Below are 26707 nucleotides of genomic sequence, written 5' to 3' on the forward strand. Positions count from 1 at the left end.
ATCATCTTCCCTCCATCTTTGGCAGGTGCACACTCCGACTCCGTCATCTTCCTCCGTCTTCGGTGCTGCCGTCATCATCAGCCTGATCTGGTGCCCTCGCCGACGCTTCGGGCTGCGTGTAGGGGCTGATCAGTCCACAGTTGTGTATTCAGCATTCATTTCAGTCAGTGCAGATTTTCTTCCTTCATTTTCTGCTCTCTCGCTTTCCTCCTCTATGTTCGTGTTCTTCCGTTGCGCACTCTCACACCAGAGAGGGATATTCTTGATGCACCAACCGAAGTTTGGTAGGTAGATAATGGACAACAAATAGATGCACAGGATGGAATAAGATAACAAGAAGAACATGTTGAAAACAGATTATAGCAACAAGGAAATGCTGAAAATCAACCACTTGGAGATGGTGTGCACACACTTGAGGATGTAGACCCATTGCTTGACAATACAGATCATTAGGTAAGAAGGTCGACATGTGTCAAAAGGCAGCCACAGAGGTTTCACCTGTCTTTGGATTGCATTTTGTTGATTGATGAGGGTGAGCTTTGACAAAGGCACGGTTGTGTGAAAATAACAGTAAGTGGGAACTTGCTATGAAGGAAGAGATGAAGTATTTGCATGCAAATAACACATGGGAGCTTGCACCTTTGCCCAAGGATAGGAAAGCTATTCCTAAGAAATGGGTTTACAAGATGAAATGTATTGATGGGGAGTCCAAGTACAAGGCATGATTGGTTACTAAGGGCTATACACAGAAGGAAGGCATGGACTTCCAGGAGGTCTTTTCACGAGTGGTGAAGATGACTATGCTCTGTGTTTTGTTTGCTCTCACTGCATCCTTGGATTTAGAGTTGGATCAGATGGATATGAAGATTGCTTTTCTTCATGGTGAGTCGTGACCTAGATGAAGAGCTGTACATGAAATAGTCAAAAGGTTTTACTATTCTAGGGAAAGAGCATTTGGTTTGTAAGCTGAAACGCAGCTTATATGGACTGAAACAAGCCCCTAGATAGTTGTACAAAAATGTTGATACCTTTATGCTCAGCCATGGATTTAAATGTAATCATGCAGATCACAACTTATACACTAAAAAGCCTGATGATGGAAGCCCTATTGCGTCTTATATGTGGATGACATGCTGGTTGCAAGAAAGCATAAGAGTACTTTGAATGCTCTTAAAAGGCAGCTGAGTTCAGCCTTCTCAATGAAAGATTTGGGGGCAGTTGAACACATTTTGGGCATGCGCATTAAAAGAGATAGAGGGCAGTGTTTGTTGTTTCTCTCATAGGACAAGTACATTAGCAAAGTACTTCACAGGTTTAATATGGCTGATGCTAAGCCTCTTGATGTGCCTTTACGGCCATGCACAAAGCTTAGGAAAATTGTTTGCCCAAAGGATGATGCAGTTGCCAGTGCTATGAAGGGCATACCTTATGTATCAACTCGTGGATCTTTGATGTATGCTATGGTTGCAACTCGCCCTGACATTGCTCATGTAGTAGGAGTTGTTAGTAGATTCATGTCTAACCTTAGCAAGCCACATTGGGAAGCAGTGAAATGTATCTTCGGATATTTAAAAGGTACGCAATAGAAGTGTATATGCTATGGAAAGGGTACACTAGAGTTGCAGGGATTCTGTGATTCAGACATGGTAGGAGATCTTGACACTAGGAAATCTACCAGTGGGTATGTCTTTACTTTGGTTGGTGGGCTAAGCTTCTAAGGAAGCTATTTGGCTTGGCAATTTGGTCAAGGATTTTGGTCTTTCTTCACATGCTCGAGTGCTTGGATGTGATAGCTAGAGTGCAGTATGTCTGGCTAAGAATGCCATGGTCCATGCACATACTAAACACATATGTTTAGTACCACTTCATTCGATAGGTCTTGGATGATGGGCTTGTCACATTGATTGAGATCAAAACCCAAGATAACCCTGTAGATATTCTCACTAAAAGTCTTGCAAAGGCTCAGCATGAGCATTGCATTCGATTAGTGGGAGTTGGTTAGCTTAAAGGTACCACTTTGGGCCTTTAAGTGGGAGGTTATTGGGTGTAAAGTCCTTTCGTCTGCGTGTATAAAGTTATATGGGTGTGAACACACCCTTATTGTACCCTAACATATAAATACATTCTTTATTCTTTGTGTACCATCACAATTTGGTATACCTATCTCTGCATTCTCTCTCTCTTACTCTCAACGTTGTTGCTCGTACTTTTGTCTTGCACTTTCATTGCGCACTCTCCCCTTCAACACCCCCTCTTAGATCCTAGATGTGGCGGAAGGCCAAAAGAGATGCAGATCCAAGGGTGGTAGGAAGAGTGCCAATGCCAATGAAGTTTGTCAACGAAGAATGCCAGCCAAGGAGCAATACCCCCCTCTCTAGATAAAAAATTGCTCAAATGAAAGGCCACCAAGGCCAATGGAAATGGAGAGGCCTTGAATGAATTACTCCTGATACTTGTAGCTGGGGATGGGTGAGCCAAGCCTTTGACCCAATTATGAGATGATAACGAGGAACTATCAAAGGCACCATAAGTTACATAGAAACAACAAGGACCAAGGGCCAAGTGGCAAGTGATGGTGGCTTGATGACGAAGAAAAAAGATTGCCGCATGAAAGAAAAACCCAGGGGAGAGTGGAATCCCTAAAGAAACTCCTCATGATCTTGGGAAGCCCCTTATGAAACATGAAGGGCTAGTAAATCCACAGTTGCATCATTGATATTAGCTCCTCCCAAGTGAGAGTCTCTTGGCTACGAGAAGTGAGAAGAATGGTGTAGAATACATTATATATCGATGATAGAAGATGTGAGAGAAGTGTCACAGCTGGGTCCTCTAAAAGAAATGTTCGTACCAAGGGATGCAAGCTCATCCAGAAGCTCCTCCATCATGGTCACAAGTGACAAGGGATGGGGACGGTGATGGGGATAGGGACGTAACGAGGACAACCAAAAATAAGGGAATCGGGATGGGGAATCAGGAGGGCATTAAAAAGTTCAAAATATATTAAAAAAATAACAACTTTTTTGCCTTAACTTTGAAAATTAGAATGTGCACAATCAAAGTAACATACAAAGGCATAACTTTAACAACTGTAGCCAAGCTTTGAATCAGTTGCTTGCTGTCAGAGTGCAGCGGTGCGGAAGCGTAGGATTGAGAGAGAGAGAACGCAGAGAGAGAAGGGAGAGAAAGAGACAGTGGACGATGAAGATCTGCTGTATATAGAATGCTGAATACAAAGATATACACGGGCGCAGTGCGCTGGATTGCGTGTCTCCACCTCGACGATGCGACCTGCTGTCCACCTCGAAGTCTGCTGCAGTCTGCACTGTCTGCTGTCTGAAATCTGTGAACAGAGACAGAAATCTGCACGGCACCGGTCTGTAATCTGCGACAGAGAAGAGTGACCAGACTGCTGGAAAAATCGACTATAAATAGTTGAAAAACTGCCTGAACTGGGGCGCCAGAAAATACCCTGTCGGCTGCATTAAATGCAGCCGACTGACTGTACAGGTCGGACTGCCACGTGGCAGTCCGACTGTGCAGTCCGACTGCTGCACAGCGATCTGATCTCTAACACCCCCTCTCAGAGCCTGGGCAGGGCAGAAGCCTGAGGGATCTGGAATGTTGCCGAAGTAGAGCCTGAGGAAGCGCCTTCGTAAACAAATCCGCAAGATTGTCCTCCGTCTTGCAATACTCCACAGTGATGGTCTCATCCAGAAGCTTTTCTCGGATGAAGTGGTACTGGATCCCAATGTGCTTCGTCCGGGCATGAAAAACAGGGTTCCTTGCCAAGGCAATGCAACTCTCATTGTCACATCGCAGCAATGTAGGACGAGTCTGGGGGGACCCAAGCTCCTCCAACAATCTCCGAAGCCACACAACCTCGCATGTGGTGGAAGACGCGGCCCGATACTCCGCCTCAGTAGACGAAAGGGCTACCGTGGGCTGCTTCTTGCTACTCCATGAAATAACACCTGCACCCAAAGTAAAGCAGTAACCTGTTGTAGACCGTCTGTGGTCCACGTCACCGGCCCAATCCGAGTCGCTCCAACCTGCAAGTACAAGATTTGACCCATCTGTCCCTGCGGGGTAATGAATCCCCAAATCAGACGTCCCCCTTAGATACCGAAGTATTCTCTGAGCAGCCTGCCAATGCACCGTCTTAGGTTCACTCATGAACCCTGCCAAGAGCCCAATAGCAAAACATAGATCAACCCTGGTGTTGAGAAGCCAAATAAAGGACCCTATCAACTGTCGATAGCGGGACGCATCCGCCAAAGGAGAAGCTGAATGGGAAGTGGCCTTCCAGTTCGGATCCATAGGAGTAGAGAGGGCCCGACAATCTTCCATCTCAAAAGACACCAAGAGCTCCTGTACATATCTTTGTTGGGAGAGAAAAATCCCCCTCTAAGACTGATAAATCTCATGGCCTAAAAAGAAATGGAGTAGCCCCAAATCCGTCATCTCGAACGTCCGATGTAAAGCTGACTTTGTCTCCTGGACCTGCTGTGCATCATCACCTGTGACAATCAAATCATCAACATATAAGACAAACAGCACACAACCATCCTCGAAAGTGTGAACATACAGTTGCGGATCGGCCTTGCACCGCCGATATCCCAACTGAGACTGGAGGAACGAATCAATCTTCTCGTTCCAAGCTCGCGGGGCTTGCTTGAGGCCATACAGGGCCTTCTTCAACCTGTAGACTTTCCCATCTGAAGAACCAAAGCCAGGAGGCTGCTCAACGTAGATCTCCTCCTTCAAATCACCATTCAGGAAGGCCGACTTCACATCCAACTGATAAACAGGCCATCTCCTATGGCCAGCCAAAGCAAGAACAGCTCTAATGGTTGCCATACGAGCTGTGGGGGCAAAGGTGTCATGACAGTCAATCCCTGGGCGCTGGGCAAAACCCTTAGCAACAAGGCGAGCCTTGTGCTTATCCAAAGTATCATCACTGAGATATTTGGTCTTGAAGACCCACTTGACTCCAATCACCTTCTTGTTCGGGGGGCGTGGCACAAGTGACCAAGTGCCATTCCTCTCAATAGCCTCCAACTCAGCTTCCATAGCTTTCTTCCATGGGGCGGACTGTAAAGCCTCCTTCACGGAGATGGGCTCTCGGTCCTGCATAACACGGGACATCAAACAATAATTGGAGCAAACAAGCTCCGAAGAATGCGCCTGGTGCCTCCGTGACCGCCGCGGACCATCCTGCGGTCCCCACTCCTCAGGAACCCCCTCGATCCCTGAATCACGGAGTGTGTCACGGGCCCAGCGAGGAGGAGGCCGAACCTCCCCTCGGCGTTCTCCATTAGCAGAAGACTCTGGAATGTCCACCGGGGGTAACTCCTCAGAAGGGTCCGGTGGAACAGTAGACTCTGTGTCAGAAACAGAATCATAATCAAAAGGCACGGGCTCCAGTGGAACTGTAGAAGGAGCTCAACTCTCCCCTGGATCTCCAAGAACGGGGTGCTCCTCACCCGTTGAAGAAGCCGGAACCTCCACAAACCGCACATCACGGCTAGTGTACACATCCCGCTTGACGGGATCATACAGTCGGTAGCCTTGGGACTGGGAGCTGTAGCCAACAAATACCTGTTTTCGAGAAGCCACTTCAAATTTATCACGGTGAGCCTTGGGAATGTGAACATAGGCATCACACCCAAAGACTCGAAAGTAAGAAACATCTGGCTTCGTCCCAAAATAAGCCTCAAATGGAGTCATCCCTTCCACGGCCGAAGTAGGGGATTGATTAAGAATGTGGATTGCAGTAGCCACAGCCTCGGCCCACAGAACCTGAGGGGTCTGTCGGTGCTCCATCATGGTGCGCGCCATCTCGATCACACTACGGTTCTTCCGTTCTAGAATACCATTTTCTTGAGGAGTATTGGTATTGGCAAACTCCTGGTGAATTTTTCTATCTGCACAAAACCGAGCAAATTCATTAGACACAAATTCACCTCCCTTGTCGGATCGCAAGGTCTTCAACTTCCGGCCTGATCGGTTTTCCTCAAAGAGAAGCCGATCCTTGAAGTGCGAGAAAGCTTCTGACTTTAGTGCCAAAAAATAGGCCCATGTCATCCTGCTATAGTCATCCACGATCAGCATGAAGTACGAGCTTCCACGCAGGGACTCATTCCTCATAGGGCCACATAGATCCGTAGATACTAGCTCCATCAGTGAAGTAGACCGCCGCGAAGCTGTGTGGGACATGGCATCCCTATGTTGCTTCCCCCGTATGCAGGAGACACATGGCTGCTGGCTCACCACTATATCCGGCAACCCTCGAACAAGCTGTCCACGTGACACCCTCCGAAGATAGTCATAGTTCAGGTGACCAAACCGAGCATGCCATAACTCAGACTGTGACTGTGAGGTAAGAAGAAGAGTAGAGAGGGCAGTGGAAGACTTCAGTTTGTAAATGCCGTTCTCCTCATATCCAGATGATAGAACCTTCCTCGATTCACGATCAAGGACTCGCACAATAGAACTGTCAAACTCCACCAAAAGACCAAGGGAGCAAATCTTATGAACTGAAAGGAGATGGTACCCTAATCCTGGTACATGCAAAACCTCTGAGGTATGGGTGCCACCTCGTCCATCCGGAATAAGCTGCATCTTACTCCGACCTGCGATAGAAACTGAAGAGCTGTCCCCAATGAGAACCTGCCCACGCGAAGGTCGCAGCTGGGCAACACCATCTGATGAAGGAGTCATGTGCCATGAGGCACCACTATCAACAATCCACTCTCGAGCTTGGGGAGCCGTCATCGCAGCATCAGAAGCATTCGGTAAAGCGTCCTCAATGACAACTAAATGTAGAAATGCAGCTGATGAGGGTGCAGCCACCGCTCCAGAATCCTTGGTATCCTTCTTCTTGGTGTCCTTCGTGTCTTTGTCAGGGCAATCCTTCTTCCAATGGCCAGTCTTTCCACAAATGTGACATGTGGAGTCTTTGTCCTTGTCCTTCTCCTTGTCCTTCTTGGACTTGTTATCCCCCTTCTTCTTCTTTTGGTCCTTCCCCTTCTTCTGAGAGGCTTGACCTGTCAACGCCTCCGTCTTGGAAGCATTCTGTCCCTTTAACTGTTCCTCTTGGTCCAAGACCATAGGAACCAACTCTTCCCAGCGAAGAGTAGACTCTCGCCTCGAAGCAATAAGGGCAGAGTAAAATGTACCGAATCGTGGCGGCAACTGGGACAATAGTGTGATCGCCATGTCTTCGGAGGAAATCGGCTTCCTCGCATTCTGAACTTGCATCTGTAGCTGCCTTAGCTTGTTAATGTGTTCCCTTAGCGAAGAAGACTTATTTACGGACAAGGTCATTTGTACCTCCAAAGAAACCCTCTTCATCAGGGTCATCCGATTGTACATTTGATCAAGCTCCAGCCATAGCTCACGAGCCACCGTCAAGTGCTCGATGTGAGCGATCACGGCTGTAGTGCATGATAGAAAGAGAAAGGATCGAATCCTGGCATTCAGTTTGTCCCAATGAGACTGGGCCCTGGCCAACTCCGTACGAGCATCGGAAGAGAGTTTGGACTCATCTCTTACCGAAGGCCGGTCAATATCCTCCTGTACCAACTCCGCCAAATCATAGGACTCAAGGATGGCCAACATCATAACGCGCCAAATGCGGTAGTTGTCGCCGTCGAGCTTCTGATCTGAAGGAAGAGCCGGTAAGACGGGCACCTTCCGGTCCACAATTGCCTGGAACTCCAAGTCCATCTCTGTAGACATCTTCACCTGCAATGCCTTCTCAAACGCAAAAGCAGTCCCCTCTGACTGGGTAAACTCAGCCTGCTAAGGCTCTTCCGCGTCCCGAAGCTTCTTCACCCGCCGGAGGTGATGAAAAAGCAAAACCTGCACTTTTAGGTTGAAAACTCAAACTTCCTCCGCGTCAAACAGCAGTAAACAGCAGCAAATCCACCACCTGTACTCCTTTCCTGTGCGCCCACACTCGTTTCAGCCTTGTTCCAAGGCGCAGCCCTCCTGTCTGCCCTTAAACGCAAAAAAAACGCAAATTTGTGTCGCGATGGAAACTCCTCTTCAGGTTGATTCTGCGCTCAGTCAGCTCTCAAACACTGCTCTGATACCATGTCAGAGTGCAGCGGTGCGGAAGCGTAGGACTGAGAGAGAGAGAACGCAGAGAGAGAAGGGAGAGAAAGAGACAGTGGACGATGAAGATCTGCTGTATATAGAATGCTGAATACAAAGATATACACGGGCGCAGTGCGCTGGATTGCGTGTCTCCACCTCGACGATGCGACCTGCTGTCCACCTCGAAGTCTGCTGCAGTCTGCACTGTCTGCTGTCTGAAATCTGTGAACAGAGACAGAAATCTGCACGGCACCGGTCTGTAATCTGCGACAGAGAAGAGTGACCAGACTGCTGGAAAAATCGACTATAAATAGTCGAAAAACTGCGTGAACTGGGGCTCCAGAAAATACCCTGTCGGCTGCATTAAATGCAACCGACTGACTGTACAGGTCGGACTGCCACGTGGCAGTCCGACTGTGCAGTCCGACTGCTGCACAGCGATCTGATCTCTAACACTTGCAATATGCAAAGAATTATGTTGAAGAACTAGTGGACTAGGCCATAATACTCAAAAGCCATTGAAAGAGCATCAACTCTCAAAGGGCCTTGAAACAGTCTCCATAGACAAAGGCCTAGCAGTTTGAACTTTGAGGGGCTTGAAACAATCTCAATAGACAAGGGTGCAACACTCAAACAATTCTGAAACAATCTCAATACACAAGGCCTTGCCAGCCTTGAGAGAGACCATGGAAAGGATCATGTTTCAAGGCCCTAGTTTGCCCCTTAAATAGGTCTAAAACAATCTTGATCCTCAATAGACAAGGCCTTACTAGTCTTGAAAGAGATCAGTCACCATGGGAGGGACTATTGAAGAAGAGTAGGACAATGAGGAAGAGGATAAGGATTATGAAGATGATCACAAAAGTGAGAAGGGGGAAGAAGATGATGATAGGTCTGTCACAAATGCTCTCTCTGATTTGTCACAAACAAGCATCCCGTCACATTTCACGTCCTTGTTCCATCACTTTGTGACAAATGTTAATGTGACATTACTTTTCTAAGTGATGTGTCCCATCATTCATTCATTACGAGGATGGCATCCCAGTGTCCCAAGGGTCCATCCCGCTCGTCACTTGTGACTATGTTCTCCATCTTGTGGATGTTATCCCTCATTGTAGGGGAATTGGCAATAGAAAGCTGTCGTAGTGTTGACTCGAGAGGTAATCAATGCCCAAATGTCTGGATTTGGTAAAAATATGCTAATCTCTATCAAACCTTTGTAATGGTGTGGATATGACTCACATGCACGAGCACAGAATCTACACAACTCAAAAAAGAAAAGAGCGGGTTTTTGCATTCAACCAATCCATAAAATTGCTGAATCTGAAGTCACACCATCATGGGAATCCATGATAAGTTGGGTTATAGAGACTATAACAAAATTTCAAAGGTTAAAGGTATTGAGGAGACACCCCATGCGGTACGACCATAGAGGGTAGTTTGTCCCAACCAACTTTTTGGATGTGGAAAGAGAGGGTAGGATTGACATATGCTCTTTGAGCTAACACCCAACCTTGGGGTATGGCATCACTTCAAGGGAATTCGTCGGGATTGGCAGTTTTAGTTGGTGAGAGTCCAACACTACACCTAGACCTCTGAAGAACCGGGGTGCTAGGTGCCTACCTATGCTTTGTCATTTGGGTGGTAAGTAGAGTCTTCCAAGGAACATGTTCCAGAAGGAAGTAGGGAAATTATAAGCTACTGGCACAGGGTTCCACCTTTGAGCCTCATTAGGCATCCGGCTCAAAAAACAAAAAACAAAAATTGGCACATGCTCAGGAGATGCTATCAATGCCAATTGGGGATTGGAAGCCCCGGAAGAATATAGAGGGAAAGGGGGATAGGATGGCGGTTTGTCTGTAATGTTGTGAACCACACAATTCCCCATAGCATACACGTCAGCCATAGGTGTCCTTTAAGTAAGTATGTGCAAGAAAACAAGGAAGATGCCACTGGGATGGAAAGGAACCAAGAAGAGGTGTCCTTGAAGTAATCGGGGTTCGTCAGGCCACTATACAAAAGAAGATTGATGCAGGCAATATAGACGGGGAGTATTCGATACTGAAAAAAATACACAATGTTGGGCAAAGAGGGTTGGCTATTGTAAACACAGATATCTGGTCAAGAGGAGACGGAAAGTACACTTGTCTATCATGGAGATGTGAAATTTTGAGATGCTTTAATCTGTTCGATAACATTTGATTAAGTTATTAATTACATGTGCAAGGTGGTTTAGTACATGTGATGCATATGGCAATTATTTCATAGAAATAGACCAAGGACCTTGAGGGTGTAGTGGGTGTCAAAGGCAAAAGTTAGGATAAGTTATGCCAGCTGGGCATTGGGGGCCAGTTGGTATCAGTTTTGATCTAGGACAGTTGTTTGACCGATAAGTGTCAATGGTGACACTAGGAATTAGTATTAATTAATTAATTAATGCTAGTCTAAGGGTCAATAGAGGTTGGGGACCACTCTAGGTTGCAAATGGCTTAGCCAATTTAATTATGGATGGGCACATTTAATTTTGGGTAGGGTCATAAGGCTTGAAATTAAATTTCAAGATGATTTAATTTTGAAAATTAATTAAGTGGATAGACAATGCTGAAACGTGGTTTTAGAAGGTTGCTACTTGGCAAATATGCCCATGTAAATTGAGAAAACGTTTTTGGGAGTGGGGTTTGAGCCATTCAATTAGTTTGCAGCTTGGAGAGAGAGAGGGAGTTGCTGGTTCATTTTTTGATTAAAGAACAATAATTTGCTGTAGAAGACAGCCATTTGGGGACCTCAGAAGGAAGGGATAGTAGGGAGACACCTTCCAGGGCTGGCAACAGCATTGCTGGCATTTTGGAGGTGCTTGTCAGTAGGTGATTATCTTAAATGCAGGTTGGTGTAGGCAGCAAGTAGATTTTAGGGTTTCCTCGTGAAGAAAATCAGATTTCTCTCTCATCTTGGCTTTCTCTCACCTTCTCCAATCAATTCTCAAAAGATCTCAGCATTTCTCAGCCATTCTCAATAGATCTTTGCCAGATTTGGTGGATAGTAGGATGATTTTTGTTATAAACCATAAATTTTGAGAGTTAATTAGCCACTCGAGATCCGTGCCAGCAGGATAAGGCATCATACACTGAAATAAGCACCTGCAATTTGTTGTATTGACAAGGACTTTAGATGCAAGGTTATCGATTGTGAATTGGGGTAGCATTTGGCCAATTGGTGGTTCCATTTGTGCAAGTCTTGTTGAGATATCGAGCTCCACTCGTGATACACCAGGGTGACCGTTGTGTATTTATGTCACCGACTTGTCAGTTGCAGATGCGGTTGGTACACCGCCCATGAATAATAGCTACATGATAGCTATCCTTATCTACTCTAGATCGTGGCTCAGTTAGTATGCCACCTTAGTTAGTTGAGTTTGGTTTGAGACCCGTATATAGGGTTCTTCTATTTCCTTGTACTAGAGTTCTTTCGGCTTACACAACTAAGAAGAGGAAAACTGTTTTTAGCCTCCACCCTTGTGTGTCTTTCCCCATTGTGCAAGCAAGAAAGCTTCAAGCGAGACTCCTTCCTTCTCTCCCACAATCTTGACATGGTATCAGAGCCTTGTTCGTGGTAAGGAGCTCAAGAAAGCAAGCCAAGCTCGCGGTGTTCTGGTAAGAGGAGCAGTGTTGCTTTCATTTTTTGTTTTGGGAGCAGATCTCAGCAGGTAGCACAGCCGGAAAGTGCAGGAGTGCATTGTCTCAGGTTGAGACGCCCTTCGCGGTGAAGCAAGAGGGCAGTATATGCTGTTTTTTTGATTTGAGGCCATTTCGGGGCGTGTTTTGCAGACGGAAGTTTTCTGCACGCACTCAGGAAAAGGCTCAGTTTTATGCTGTGCGACCACTGTTCTACAGGTCGGTGAAAAGTTACTGTAGAAATTGCATCGTATGCTTGTGCGCAGAGACATTGGGAGTTTCAGAATCATCCTTGGTTCCTGTTTATGCAAAATCGTCACTAGGAAGTGACTGTGTGGTCAAATACCACTTTCGCTAGTTTTGCAGATTTGCCCTTGTGAGGGTCAAGCTGTGTTTTTTGCAGTGACAGAATTTCTTGCAGTATTCTGTAATGGCGTCTGATTCTCTTTCACAGATTGTCACTGAAAAGCTTGACAAAAACAACTTCCAGGCATGGAAGTTTAGAATGACGAATTTTCTTATGGAAAAAGGATATTGGGAATTTGTTGCAGGAAATGAAGAAGAACCAGTTCTTCCTGATGTTCCCAATCAACAACAAATGCAGGCATTTAAAACATGGCATGAGAGAGCCAGGAAAGTTATGTATTGGCTGTCTATCAACATTTCAGACTCTATGATTGTGCATATTCAGGATGCAAGTACGCCAAAGGAGGCATGGGATACTTTGTCAAAAATGTATAGCACAAATACGCAAGCCAGGAAAATGCAGCTCAAGCAAGAGTTGCACAATGTGCAAAGAGAAAATATGAGCATCAACGACTACCACATGAAGGTGAAGAAGATTGCAGATGCACTTGCTTCCATTGGGTCGCCAGTGGAAGATGATGATTTAGTTTCCGTGACCTTGAATGGTCTAGGAAAGGATTATGCACAGTTTCGGACATCCATTTGAGTTCGTGAAAGATTTCCTGATTTTGAGGAGTTGATTGCTCTTCTAATTTCTGAGGAGCAGAGAAATGGTGGTGCATCTTCTTCAGGAGGAACTTCAAAAGAAGCTGTCTTCTACTCAAATGCTGGAAGAGGTAGAGGCAGAGGTAGAGGAGGCCGATTTGGAGGCCGTGGTAGAAATCAGAATATGCAGCAAACTCAAGAAAACCAGTCCTATGGAGGAGGACGTGGTAACTCTAGAGGCAGGGGGAGTCAAAGAGGTCGTGGTGGATGGCAAAGAGGTCAAAATGCAAACAGTAATGTTGAATGCTACTACTGTGGTAAAATGGGTCATATGGCTAAAGACTGCTATAAAAAGCAGAATGACATCATGAATGGAAAACTGCAACAAGGGAATTATGCATCTTCTAGCAGACAGGGTGATGACAGAAATGAGCATTTGTTCATGGTGCAGCACATGAACAATTCTGTGACAAGTGCAGAAGAAAGCAATGATGTATGGTATGTTGACTCAGGTGCATCAAACCACATGACAGGTCATGCAGAATGGATGGAGGATGCAAGGAAAATGGAAAAACTAGGATTTGTGGAGACTGGTGATGATACTGCACATCCTATTGTGCAGATTGGAAAAATTCCCTTGTCTATGCAGGATGGGAAAAAGAAATACTTGTCCGATGTATTTCATGTCCCGAATATCACCAAGAATCTGGTTTCTGTTGGTCAAATGGTTGAACAGGGCTTGCAGGTCAGATTTAATCCTCATGGATGCTTTGTTGAGGATATGAAAAATAAAGGTCGCTTGATAGCAAAAGGAAAGAAGAAGGGAATAATGTTTACATTGGATGCAGACATGTCTGAATTGAGTGCAGCAATGTTTGCACATGGGACCGGTGTAGTTGCAGATATTGATATCTGGCATAAACGCATTGGTCATGTTAATGTACAGCGACTTAAATCAATGCAGGCCCAAAATATTATTGCAGGTTTGCCGAAATTCAAGGTTGCAGAAATGCATAAGGTATGTGAAGCCTGTCAGTTTGGAAAACAGGCAAGGAAACCATTTCCTAGACATGTTCAAGAGAGTGAGAAGCCATTGGAATTAATCCACTCTGATGTGTGGACTACTAAAGCTGCATCTCTTGGAGGCTGTCATTATTTTGTCACCTTTATTGATGACTATAGCAGAAAAGTTTGGGTGTATTTTATGAAAAAGAAAAGTGAAGTTTTTGGGCATTTCAAAACCCTTAAAGCTATGGCTGAAAAAGAAACAGGTCTGCAGATAAAATGCCTAAGGTCAGATGGAGGGGGAGAGTACCTCTCAAATGAGTTTGCAAAGTTTTTGCAGGAGCATGGCATAAAGCAACAATATTCATACAGTTATACCCCACAACAAAATGGAATTGCAGAAAGGAAAAACATGCATATTGGAGAGGTATCTCGTGCCATGCTCAATGAAAAAGACTTGCCAGATTTTTATTGGGCTGAAGCAGTTGCTACAGCAGTCTATATAATGAACAGGACTCCCACTGCAGCAATACATGGGATGACTCCAGAGGAGAGGTATACTGGTAGGAAACCAGATATTTCTCATTTGAAAATTTTTGGTGCATTGCCTATGTACATGTGCCAGATGAGTTGAGATCCAAGCTGGATCCAAAAGCTGAGAAGTGCATCTTTATTGGTTACTCTCTGCAGCAAAAAGGGTATAGATGCTATAACCCTTCTACTCGTAAGTTTACAGTGAGCAGAGATGTTGTTTTTGATGAGATGAGTAGCTGGTATAAACCAGTAAATGTGATTGATGATGAAGATGCACAAAATGGTAATGCTACACAGAATTCACAGCAGCAGTCACAAAATATTAGTGGACCTGGAGCGTCCTCTAGCAGTGGTTCACATTCTTCGCCATGGATAGGCAGATTGAGATCAGGAGAATCTTCTCAAAGCAATGCAGATAGTGGTATGCAGGTATGACGAAAAGGAAAAGAGAAGGTTGATCAGCCCATGTTTGATGTGAATGCAGGTCACTCTTATGTGGATGGTGAATCCAGTGGCTCAGAACAGAGCATTGATGATGAGTTGGGTATTCCTTCTATTGTTACACCTGGAGTAAGGAAGACCAGGGATGTTTTGAGAGCACCTGGGAGTGAACCTACTTTGCGCAGGTCTACGAGAGCTAGGTATCCTGTGGATAGGCTGAAATATGATGGATTTACAGCCATTCACTATGCATATATGGTCAAAGTGATACAGGAACCAGAACCCACATCTTTTGAGCAAGCCATGGGAAAAGAAAAATGGGAGAAAGCCATGGATGAAGAAATGGATGCCTTGGAAGAAAATGCTACATGGGAGTTAGTACCTTTGCCTAAAGGTAAGAATGCAATTGGCTGTAAGTGGGTTTATAAGGTGAAGCACAATGCAGATGGTTCTGTGAACAGATACAAGGCAAGATTAGTAGTCAAGGGGTATGCACAAACATATGGCATTGACTATGAAGAAACATTCAGTCCAGTTGCAAGGATGGCAACTGTAAGAGCAGTCATTGCTATGGCTGCATCAAAGGGATGGTCTTTACATCAGATGGATGTAAAGAATGCCTTCTTGCATGGTGATTTGCAAGAAGAGGTCTATATGGAGCAGGCACCAGGTTATGTGCATGCTGTTCATCCTGAGTTTGTTTGCAAGTTGAAGAAAGCCTTGTATGGCTTGAAGCAAGCACCTAGAGCATGGTCTGACAAGATAGGACAGTATCTTGTCACTATTGACTTTCAGATTTCCAAGGCAGATTTCTCACTTTATGTGAGAAAAACAGAGAAAGGTATTATGCTACTTGTCATTTATGTTGATGATTTGATTATGACAGGTGACAGTGTTGAAGATATCCTTCATGTGAAAATGCTATTGAAGCAGAAGTTTGAGATGAAGGATTTGGGAGAGCTGCGTTATTTCTTGGGCATTGAGGTGATTAGATCACCAAGTGGGATACAGCTCTTGCAGAGGCAGTATGGATTGGACATGCTGTCCAAATATGGGATGACAGGCTGTAAGCCTATTTCAGTTCCTTTGGAGCAAAATGAGAAGCTGAGCACAGATGCAGGTGAGCTTCTAGAAGACCCTACTATGTACAGACGCATAGTAGGAAGTTTGATTTATATGACTATTACAAGGCCAGATTTGAGCTATGCTGTTGGATTGGTAAGTCAGTTTATGCAGGCTCCAAGGAAACCACATTTGGATGCGGCTAGACGCATACTCAGGTATGTGAAGTCCACATTGTAGTATGGACTATTTTATGAGACTGGGGTTCAGATACAGTTGCATGGATACACTGATGCTGATTGGGCTGGTAGTATTTCTGATAGACGATCTACCAGTGGATATGTGTTCTCTTTTGGGAGTGCTGCAGTCACTTGGAGCAGCAAGAAACAGCCTATAGTTGCCTTGTCGAGCACAGAGGCTGAGTACAGGGGTGTAGCAATGGCTGCATGTGAGGTAGCTTGGTTGCATAAGCTACTGTATGATATGTATCAGTCTACAGATGGGCCAGTTGTCATTTATTGTGACAACATGAGTAGTATACACTTGGCAAATAACCCAGTCTATCATGCTAGAACAAATCACATTGAGGTGCATTATCACTATGTGCGAGAGAGGGTTTTACTAGGTCTTATTGATCTAGTTTATGTCAGCACAAAGGATCAGGTAGCTGACATATTCACGAAGGCATTGGGTGCAGAGAAGCTGCGCAAGTTCAGAGACCTGCTTGGTGTGCAGGAATTGGGATTGAGCTCGAGGGGGAGTGTTGAGATATCGAGCTCCACTCCTGATACACCAGGGTGACCGTTGTGTATTTATGTCACCGACTTGTCAGTTGCAGACGCGGTTGGTACACCGCCCATGAATAATAGCTACATGATAGCTATCCTTATCTACTCTAGATCGTGGCTCAGTTAGTATGCCACCTTAGTTAGTTGAGTTTGGTTTGAGACCCATATATAGGGTTCTTCTATTTCCTTGTACTAGAGTTCTTTCGGCTTACACAACTAAGAAGAGGAAAACTGTTTTTCAGCCTCCACCCTTGTGTGTCTTTCCCCATTGTGCAAGCAAGAAAGCTTCAAGCGAGACTCCTTCCTTCTCTCCCACAATCTTGACAAGTCTTGGGTAAAAATCAAGGAGCAATTGGTCCAAATTACTTGCTGATTTTTTATACAGCAAGGGGCTTTTGGATTAGCCAAGGAGATTGGAGAACCTTGGCTTGTAATTGATCCATTGGCAATTGAAGTTAAAGAAATATCCAAAGGGGTGCCAATTTTGGGGCCAATGGGGTGTCTATTGTCTAAGATTGTTAAGATAATATTTGCATTTCAGTTTATGCTCAATTATTAATTGCTGTAATTAAGTGCTTGACCATGTTTTACCACGCTATCCAAGAAGGAAGATTGGTTTCATGGTTCCATTGCTAGGATACCACTCAATCCCTTGATTTGGTGGGCTCGAGGCACCTAATTGCAAGCCAAAGCTTTGTGCTAGTGTTGATTTCTGCTCACAGCTGACAAATTACAGCAATGTCTTTATACAGTGAGATGGAATTAAGTAGCGATGATGCCTCTTAGTATGGACACTCACATGGGAAAGAAGGAAATGAAATGCCCAATCTTGGACAAGTCTTAGATCATGGACAGTAAGCTGAAAATGTTGCTGTTGGGCAAGATATAGGGCCTTCAAGGCATAATGAGGTTGATGATGAGCAAAGTGAAGAGGAATTTGATGACCACTTCAAGAATTGGACGAGGACAACAACAAATCTCTTTGTTGAATTGGCAAAGCGTCCTTAGTTCACCCGATTTTTGAATGCTGTGAAGAAGGACAACGAGGGCAAGAAGAAGAAGTCATCTTCTATACCTTCGGGACAACAAGGTGCACCGAAGGTAATGTCAAAGCCTTCACTTGAAGCTCCCAAAGATACTAATGAAGCAAACCGGTTGGTATCTATGGGGCAAGAAATGTAAATGCAAGGCCATCATGGAAGTGCCAATCAAATGGATTTTGGATAGCCGGGCATGCATGCTATGATGAGGCAGCTAGGATATGGTAGCATAATTTTTCATGCTATGGTTGGCCATGGACCGCACACGGGAATGCATGGCACAAATTCCTATGGTATGTGGTAGCCAATGCATGGTGTGCAAGGCCCAATGTATTTGGGAATGGCTGGAAATATACAAAACCCTATGTATGGCAGCATTCGCCTGATGTATGGGGCACAAAGTAGCATGTTTGCTAATGCATCTGCACCCCTGAATGTTTATGGGGCTCAAGGAATGAGTGCTAGTCATACAAATGCTCGGTTTGGTGTTGGTTTTGATGTAAATTCAGCAAATGTACCCTTTTTGCAGCAGCCAATATATGACAACTTGATACTCAAAGGGGCAACAAAAAACTGTGATGAGGATGGAAAGGTAGTGAAGTTTGAGTCCTTCAGTGGTGCACAAGATAGGCTTAGAGCTTTGATTTTCATTTAGCAATTTGATGCAGCTTATTTAGGGGAAACTTTAGTCTTTGAAGATTCGAAAGACAACCACTTTCTTGAAGGGGAATGCATTGCATTAGTGGTCCATGCTCTTGATGCAAGGTAGAGTACTGTCAACATGGGTACATTTTAAGCAAATGTTTGCATTGAATTGGTTGACAACTACCTTTGAGGTGGGCATCGTGACAGCTTGGAACAAGCTGGATGCTAAGGAATGCAAGAATTTGGACGAATACAATAAGAAGTTTTGGGATGCATTGTTGCCCGTCACTTCGTACTGCCCCGTGCCCCTTCATGAGCAAGTGGAAAAATATGTTTGTGGGCTGTCCAAAGGAATTAGGGATTTTTGCATAAAATCCAATGTGTCTAGCATGTCTCAACTCATAGAGATTGCCACTACAACCGATGCTTTGTTGCGTGGGAAGGATTTTGGCTTTCTAGAGAGTGGGGAGAAGTCGAATAAAAAGTTTTTTAAGGCTGAGAAAAGGTACAGATCTGAAACCAGCTTGAAAAGATTCCAAAACAGCAAAGAAAGGGCTCGAAAAGATTGACACAGCATAGGGAATTGATGGCTGCATATAAATGCTTTATTTGTGAATAGATAGGTCACATTACAAGGGATTGTCCCAATAGACAGCAAGCTAGAAAATTAGAAAATCAGGGAGATCCCAAGGAAAAGAAGCCCAAAATATCAGTGGGATTGGTGCTTGATGTTGTTAATGATCAGCCCAATGATGATACTTTTGAGTTGTGCAGAGGATGGGGCAGAATTAGGAATCAGTATGCATTGATATTCTTTGATAATGGTGCATGAGCTAACTTCATCTCTGTAGACATGGAAACCCATCTAGGCATCAAAGAGGACGAGATAGTTGGTGTTAGAGTTGACCCTAGGATAGTTATTTGGCCAATAAGTATCAATGGTGATATTAGGGACTAGCATTAATTAATTAATTAATGCCAATCTAAGGGTCAATAGGGGTTGGGGACCATTCCAAGTTGTAAATGGCCTAGCTAATTTAATTATAGATGAGTACATTTAATTTTGGGTAGGGTAAAAAAGGGTGAAGTTAATTTTCAAAATTATTGGGTTTAGAATTATATCAAATTAATTTAATAGTTGGATAATGTTGAAAATTGGGTTTAGAAGGTTGTCTCTTGGTGAAAATACCCATGCAAATAGTGAAAACGTTTTTGGGCTTGGTCTCAACTATTCAAATGAGTTTTCAATTGGAGGAGGAGAGAGAGAAGGCTGTTAGTCCATTTTTTGAGGAGATAACAACAAATTACAGCAGGCGATAGCTGTTTAGAGCTATCAACAAGCAGTCCACATCAGGAAAAGGCTTATTAGGGCTGGCGTAGCAATTCGGTACTCCCAGGCTGCAGGCATCTGCTTCTCTTGTTGATTGAAACAAGTAACGGGCAGAGTGGAGGGTTTCTCCACAAGAAATCTCTGAATTTTCTCTCTTTGGCATTATTTCTTCTAGTCTAGCCATTTTGAGAAGATCTAAGCTTATCTCAACCATTTGGAGCAGATCTTAGCTAGATTTGATGGATAGTGGATGGAATTCTTGTTGTAAACCCTAAATTTTTGCAGAAATTAGGATTTAGCAACCACCTTGAGACCCGTGCCAACAATAGAAGACATTGTACACTAAATTCAACACTTGAAATTTGTGGAATTATCAAGAAATTTAGATGCCGGCCCATTCATTGTAAATTTGGGGTAGCATTTGGCCATTTGGGATCCAATTAGAGCAAGTCTTGGGTGAAATTCAAGGGGCAGGGCAATTGGTCCAATTTGTCTGCCAATTGCATCTACAGCAAGGGGCTTTTGGATTAGCCAAGGAGATTGTGGAATTTCGGCTTGTACCCAATCTATTAGTCAATAAAGCTAAATAAATATTGAAAGGGGGCACCATTTTTGGGGCCAATAGGGTGTCTACTATCCAAGGGTACTAAGGTAAAGTGTGCATTTTAGTTTATGTTTATTTACTGATTGCTGTAATTAAGTGCTTGATCAATAAATTACCACCCTCTCCAAGAAGGAAGGTTGATTTCAATTACTTTCTTCTAGGTACAATTGCGATTCTTGAAGTAGCAAGAAGTAGGCTATAGTTTGTCAAAAGTGGATGTAGCAATGGAAGCATGAAAGAATGCTGAATACATGATAGTAGAGAAAGGAAAGAGAAAACACAAGGACATTGCAAAGAAGAGCTCAGAGATGTGCTCGGAAAATGGAATCCATATACCAAACCCGAGAAAGTTGTGTATAATATTGAGTCACTGGTGGGTTGAGTTGGCATTGGCATTGACTTCCTCTCTCTATGGGGCATGCAGTGGGTCTGTAAGTGAACGAATGATAATTGGATGTGGAGGGAGCCAACATATATAGGACTGATGCCATTTATGGCATCAAATTGGCCAGCATAAAATGCCAAAATAAGCACCACAATGAACACTAAAAATGCCTAAAATGTCCAACCCATTGAAACACATACCAGACTCACACGTGAGCTGACTAGACTGCTAACACTCTCTTAGATCATGGGTGATCTAATACAATACAATGATACAATGATAATGACTCATTATAGGCTATACAACAAAGACCACTAAAATAAAACCATTGGATACCCAAGTAGTGGGTGATCAAGCCATCACCAGCATGGCTTGGAGTGTATTATTAGTTAGGTTTGTCATGCTTGGTCATCAGCTCCTTGTGAGCCTCAGTCTAAGTCAAAAAGGGACACTAGGAGCTTTGACATGTCTGTAATGTGCTTTGACGGATGAGGCAGCTCATTCTAGAGCTTGCATTTTTTCTTCTAGTTGAGTTTTGTGTGCATCTCTTGCATTTCCAGTTAGTTTCCAGCCCTCGCCAGTGCCTGCTTGCCTTTGGACTGCCAAGGATGCCATGTCACTATTTGCCAGTTTTTTTGTGTAGTCGGCCTGCATTTGTTGCAGCTCCAAGATATTATTCAGCAGGTTGGCCAGATTTAGAGCCATTTATGGCACATTGGCCAGATTTGGAGGCATTCAGCTATTTATAGCGGATCCTCCTCACTTGGCACTCTCATCATCTTCTATTCCTTGGCAGGTGCTCCGTTGGTTGTTGCAGCCTTCTCTGTGTCCTGCGTGGATAGGAGGCTAGATATTCTCCATCTCCGTCAACATCTCTTTCACCATCACCATCTCTATCATCACCGGTGCTGCTGTCATTATCAGCTTAGTTTGGTGCCCTCATTGATGCCTCGGGCTGTGTGCAGCAGTCCTCTCCTTTGTATTCAGCATTCTTTTCATTCAGTGCAGATTTCTCTCTCTCTCTCTCTCTCTCTCTCTCTCTCTCTATATGTCTCTTTCTCGCTCTGGCCCCCCTCCGTGTTGGTGGTTCTCTTCCGTTGCGCAGCTCACAAGGTATCATCACTGAAGTGAGTAGACGGAGTTACCCCTTCAAGAGGAGACCCCCTGGTCTGAAAACACAGATTTTCAGCCATTTTCCCATTGCTGAAGACACAGATTTTCTGTGTTTTGCTGATGCATATGACATAGGCGGACCATCTATAGTCCTATCACAGAGGTGTAGTTGATTTCCACTGTTTGGAACCATTTACAGCAAAATGCAGATTTTTGTGGGCTTTTGTAGGTGTTGAAGATGTCTTATCATTGGTTCAATGGCTTTGATGACTTTGACAAGGAGTTATCTTGTCACTCCTTTGAAAGGTGGCATGATCAACGTGAAGATTGGAGGTCCCAGCTCTATTCTAAATGGGAACCCTCTTCTGAAAAGTCACACAGATTGGAGCAGCCCTCTCCTGGACCCTCTCTCCATGTCATCATTGGTGTGAACAAGGTAAAGAAATAACACCATTGTTGATATGAGTTAAATCCGGATCATTGGGATGGGAGTCTTAGGACTTGAGATAGAGGTCTTGGCAAAGGACACTTAACCATGTGTATGGCCAAACATACCATGATTGGCCCCACGCTTTGGATGACCGAAAGACAATGTTGTTGGAAAGGTAGAAGAGACATTCGGAAATACTTAAAGACACCATTGAACAAAAAGAAAGGAATACACTGTAGACTTGGAATCATTACTGTGCAGATTGCGTTTTGTCATAATACCATAAAATTATGGATAGTTACAATCATCATCTGTGTGCAGCCAGCATCTAGATACAAGGGGAGACAATAACCTTTCAGAATTCAAGGTTCGAAGAGGCACCATCAGGCAATCACTTGTCTGTTTGGGCATCATATTGTTTTGCGGCTAACAATCTACTTTTTTTTTTGATGTGTCAAATTCCTTTGATAGTGAACATGGGAATGCAATGAGAAAAATATTTACCTTTGTTGAAAATACCTACAATAATACCGTACATAAGAAAAGGTCCAAATGAAATTATGAATGGTAAAGTGATTCCTCCATTTATTTGCCAATTTGTAGGCAGCCTTCTCTGATCCAAGTTCAAATCCGTTTGATAGGGGACACAATTATTTCTTTCCACATCCATGCTCCTAGTTATTAGATTGTACTAAGAGATGTTTTGTGATGTAATGAGTCTTCTCAACAATTTCTATATTCTATATTGTTTTGCACATGTTGTAACGTTGGGGTTCCCTTTTCACAGGTCCTCTACTGTGAATAAGTTTAAGCTTTTGACATGTTCTAAATGTGAATCTTTTGCTTGCTTGTGTGTCTTAGATGGTATGCAGAGAAGTTTTTGAAAGGGCAGTGGGAGAAGGAAGAATGTATGCATGAATGGGAAGCTTATCACACTTGTGTCCTGGTAAATATTTATATCAGAAGGTGTAGTGGATTTGTGCTTTTCTTTTGTTTCACAGGAGTTTAAATTTTTCTGCAGTATGAGTTTCAAGTTCTGGTCTTCTAGTCTCTTCTGTCACTTTTATGAAGACCTGTCATGCATACTTTTTAAGCTTTGCCATTAACCATGAGCTATGTGACAATGTATAATATTACAGAAGCGCATGGAGGATAGGAAACTCCACCATTTATTCCAGCTTGAGACTGTCATGCATGCGAAAGATGATGTTTGAGGTGTGCTCAAGTTTTAAGATTCAAAGGATTGTTTCTATTCTGACCTGTTTACATTCAACCTTTTTGCAGAGTACACAATTTATTAGTGTTGAGAATCTGACTATTATAAATTGTAAATCTCATGTACAAGGATGTATTGAAGATACTAGGTGTTTTGAAGGGAGCCATGTTGCTGCCCGAGTATCTCAGTCTACTGCAGGGCACGATTTGGGAGCTGGATTTTAGACATGATTGACTGTCATGATGCCTATGTTTCCAGCTTTGCCAGTTAGTTTGTAGCTGTGTTTACACCTTTGTGGCTGAGTGCATTTAAATTCTGGCGCGCGGCAGGCTGGGTGGCATTTATGGCAGCATGGTCGGCCAGTTTTTGTGGCCAACAGCAGGTTGACCTGTACTTTTGCCTTTCCTTGATTGCTGGGTGTCTTGTTTTGTACTCTCCAGCTATATAGAGCTGCCACTTCTATCAGCCTTGTGTTCTTCCTCCGTCTGTCCATTCTAGTGTAACGTGCCCGGCCCATCGGCTGTCCAGGTACATTTTAGTAGTCCATTGAGAAACGAATCTAAGCATTGCCGCCCGGCACTCCTATGGAATGTTCCAGGGTTTGTCGCCCTAGGGTTTCTCGAGTCCGCCTCACAACGGAACGTTTGCGCCCGAACCCACTAGGATCAACTTGAAATCTGGGTTTCTAATTGTCAAGGTCTCCTAATAGCATTCTAGCGTCGGGTTTTGGACATCTTACTTTGTGCAGAGATACCCAATCCGAAGTAGATCCATACTGCACTTAGTTCAAAGAGAATGGGAAATGAGAGAGGCGCCGCTCAACCTCTCTGCCCAAAGGACATAGTCCCATTCCGGTTCCCTAAAGCAGCATGAATCGAGCTCTAACTTAAAAATACCTAAAGTTAACTCGGCGATAAATCCTTATGAGAAGCCTACCAGTTCTCTGGGACCACCCTGCCGTAGGACGGACCCGTCGGGATTCCATCCACTCGCTTCCCTTGATAGCTTTAGTTTTCTAATTAGGTCTTACCACATTTATGTGCGACATTTAAAATGAGCTTCATTAATTAAGCCTTTTAGGGCATAGGGTTCGTTCGCGTAATTTACAACACAGTCCTTTTGACAAACAAGTTTCTTAACTTATCTTTAAGTTAATCTTTGTCTCTTGCCCATACAGGAGAGTTATGTATCTCTTCTGTCCAATAGAAGTACCTGGTCCAAATCACATGGTACTAAAATTTCCATCCTTTATTTAGAATAGGATCTTCCAATACCTCCAGATGTTAGGTTTACGATAGTCTATAATTCCGTTTTGGACTCAGCAAGGGGTGTCCAGAGCTCCGCTGACCCCAAGCGACCTAGGAATGAGATACACTTTCCGTGGTTGGCCTTTTTACCACTTGACCTTCGGCCCGTGAATCGAGCAGTGTCCTCTTGGAGTAATCCACGGTGCGATCTTGGAGATGATCCACCCGTGCAAATATCATTCCTTAATTAACCAATTAAGAATCAAGCATAATCAAGGCAATCAGTCCTAATATCATCTTCTAGGAAAACATTCATTTATTCCCATGGCAACTTATCATTACAGATCCCTGCCATGCATTTTCTATCAACACAAGCCTTGGAATATTTATCCAAATCACAATGCAACAGTCAATTGATTGAAAGAAAACATTTAGGGTGTTGTTTAATCAACCAAAAAAACTAATTGGATTTTTTCCAAATAATATAAGAATAGACGTGATAACAATTTTATCATATATTCGCTCTTTCCCTTGGGACCAAAGAGTAAAATCTACCTAACATTTTCTCCTTTTGACTAAGGCATATACTAAAGGTTCAAATACTATACACAACGTAAGTCCAATCATTTCAATGCGAATTAATTAATCTAGCGAGAGCATTTATGTCTCTTCTCTAAGTGACATTTATCTTTTAGCCTTACCCTATTTTGCAGCATTTTATCTTGGCTTTATCTTCCTTTCTCCTAAGGCAAGGAGTCACATGTCATCGATGTAAAGTTCACATAATCTCTCCCATGTATGTACCGTCTATATGTATTTGCGAACCTAAAACAATATTGTCCTCGGTAAATATTAATCAAGACTCATCAATGCTCAATACTTTAGAGCCCCATATGCTTCTTATGCTATGTATGGATTCATCACATAGCAACTAGGTGCAATTTAACTCCCCTTGATACAAGCACTTCATAAACTTCATATTTGAATATTTGAGATGTGATTTATCATTTTCAATGATCTATTTTAGCACAACAAAGTACGGAGCCTAACGTATCTCATGTGAGAATCAAAGCAAGCATCTATCAATTTAGAAATACATTACTTACGACTGGAACCGTAGTTGGATTGACAGTGATGCCTTCGCCCGAAGCTTTGTTGCTAGTTGTAGGATTGCTATCCGCATGCGACATTCTTCGCTTGGAGGCCATCGTCCGCAAGTAGACTTAAGAGATTAAGAAGGCAGAATAGATTTGAGATGGGAGAGCGTAAGAGAAGATGGTTAAGTTGAGGATCGAGATAGAGAGAATTATGCAGCCTCTCGGGGTAACTCTTCTCTCTCTCTCTCTCTCGCTCTCTCTCACAATCTCTTGGAGAGGTATTCTTCTCTCTACCTCTCTCTCGTAGCCTCTCGAGGTCTCCTTATGCTCCCTTGTGCCTCCCCATGCCTCATATTCATAATGAATTAGAGAGGAGGGGATAAGGCTGAGAACAAGAGTAGAGGGGCTCTTGGAAGACTCAGTGATTTGATGCTCAGATCATAAATCTGACAGTTCACTCGTTCTTTTCTTTGTTCGAAATGCTGTCTACTGCTTGTAGATTGCGATCGTGGCACGCGCAATTTTGCCAGTCACTTTTCTTTATTTTTCTTTTTATAAAATCTCCAAAATTAACTAAAACATCACTTGTCTTTTCTTTTAAATGACTTTCAATTTTATCTTTTTAGGATAATATCTAAAATATACTAGTTTTTTTGTCCAAAAATCTAATATTTTTGGACCATCCACACTATACACATTAATACTAGTGATTAATATGGCTCATAAGTCTCGTTCATGCTATAACTTCCATGAAGGGTGGTTACGATCCTTGTCAATCCGAGAAAAATGTCGGATTACGACTCTCAGTTTATTTTAAAATATATTTTTAATTAAATAAAAATGATTAGTTATTAATGTTAGTTTTTATCTTAGTTAGTCTTTAGTTAGTAATCTTACTAACTTGTTAATTGCCCAACTAACTTTTATTGCGTGAAAATATTACATCTAGCACCCTCACTAATGCATATCAGTTGTGTGTAGGGATTGATCAGGTCAACCTTGTATTCAACATTAATTTGCAGATCAGTTCGGTCCTACTCCTTCATTC

The 26707-nt window shown here is 43.5% G+C and overlaps 1 protein-coding gene across 3 annotated transcripts in view; it reads left to right on the forward strand.

Moving 5' to 3' along the window:
* Positions 1-26707, forward strand: part of LOC148036954 (protein phosphatase) — a 76944-nt gene that overhangs the window by 13172 nt on the left and 37065 nt on the right. For 2 of the 3 annotated variants that reach the window (XM_087675882.1, XM_087675881.1), the window contains exons 2-3: positions 22961-23045; positions 23239-23314. In XM_087675882.1, coding sequence (XP_087532008.1) covers positions 22961-23045; positions 23239-23313 — 160 coding nt within the window. In that variant the 3' untranslated portion in view covers position 23314. The remainder of the gene's footprint in view (positions 1-22960; positions 23046-23238; positions 23315-26707) is intronic. The other variant, XM_087675880.1, reaches the window with a different exon arrangement.

Source organism: Lygodium microphyllum, chromosome 4 (assembly GCF_053477565.2).
Source record: "Lygodium microphyllum isolate KBCC chromosome 4, Lygodium_microphyllum_v1.1.10, whole genome shotgun sequence".
In the NCBI taxonomy this organism is placed as follows: domain Eukaryota; kingdom Viridiplantae; phylum Streptophyta; class Polypodiopsida; order Schizaeales; family Lygodiaceae; genus Lygodium; species Lygodium microphyllum.